The 1,048-nt window shown below is 57.5% G+C and overlaps 1 protein-coding gene across 1 annotated transcript in view; it reads right to left on the minus strand.

The window, feature by feature from the left end:
* SLC35F2 (solute carrier family 35 member F2) overlaps positions 1–271 on the minus strand; it is a 46,410-nt gene extending 46,139 nt beyond the window's left edge. The window contains exon 1 of the mRNA XM_042023841.1: positions 3–271. Coding sequence (XP_041879775.1) covers positions 3–163 — 161 coding nt within the window. The 5' untranslated portion in view covers positions 164–271. The remainder of the gene's footprint in view (positions 1–2) is intronic.
* Between the last annotated feature and the right edge of the window lie 777 nt (positions 272–1,048).

Raw genomic sequence — 1,048 nt, forward strand, 5'->3', positions numbered from 1 at the left:
CCCCAAGAAAAGCCCCAAGGCGGAGCCGGGCCAGGCCGGGGCCGCCATGGACGCGGCGATTTGGATCTACCAGTTCCGGCTGATCGTGCTGGGCGACTCCACCGTGGGCAAATCCTGCCTCTTGCACCGCTTCACCGAGGGCCGCTTCCCGGGGCCGCTGCATTCCGACCCCACCGTGGGGGTGGACTTCTTCTCCCGGCTGGTGGAGATCGAGCCCGGCAAGAGGGTCAAGCTGCAGCTCTGGGACACGGCGGGGCAGGAGCGGTTCAGGTACAGGACCTGGGATCTTACCCACACCCCCTCCCGCCCGCTCCCCAAACCTGCCGGCTGCCGGGCACACCCTGCTGCCCTCCCGGCCCTGTACCCTCCTCATCCGACACATCTCTGGCCCCAAGGACTTTACCTTGCCTCCCAGCACATTTCCATTCACCCAATTGTTGCCCCAAACAGTCCTCCACCCCATTGCCTGCCAGTGGTCCTAGCCCTGTGGCCCACCATCTCTCTTGCCCCACTGTCCACCAGTTCCTTTTCAAGAGTTTCCTTCCTCACCCTTTCCCCTCAGACACACCAAAGAACAGCTACCCTTCTCCTCCCAGCTCTCACTGTGGGGTAACAAGTGGCCTTGTCCTGTTTCTTTTTCCCTCCCTCATCTTGCCCCTGAAGTCCTGGACCTAACATAGAAATTCCTCCTCCACATTCTTTTCTTTCTTTGCTGCAAGAGCCCTCTGCCTAACTCTGCATTTCTTACTTTGTCATCCCCTCCGAACTCATCCTCCCCTGCAGTATTTCCCTCTGCCATTAACTCTCCCATGCAATCTGCAGACCAGGCCACCTCCCAGCTCTTCCTCCTTCCAGCACAGCAGCACCGTGTGCACCAGTGCAGCCGTGGCAGTGTGGAAGCCATTGGGCAGCCAGCTTCAGTCCCTTATTAGTGTTTTATCTGCCTTCTGCACCTGCTGTGATCTGATGATTGCTTCACTACTACCTCTACCATTTATAATGTAGCTAAACTAGCTCAAATGCTGCACTGAGTATTAAATACTCTCCT

The sequence above is a fragment of the Corvus kubaryi genome, unplaced genomic scaffold, assembly GCF_017639235.1.
Source record: "Corvus kubaryi isolate FWS band 111438036 unplaced genomic scaffold, C.kubaryi_AGA036_p1.0 37256, whole genome shotgun sequence".
Lineage (NCBI taxonomy): Eukaryota > Metazoa > Chordata > Aves > Passeriformes > Corvidae > Corvus > Corvus kubaryi.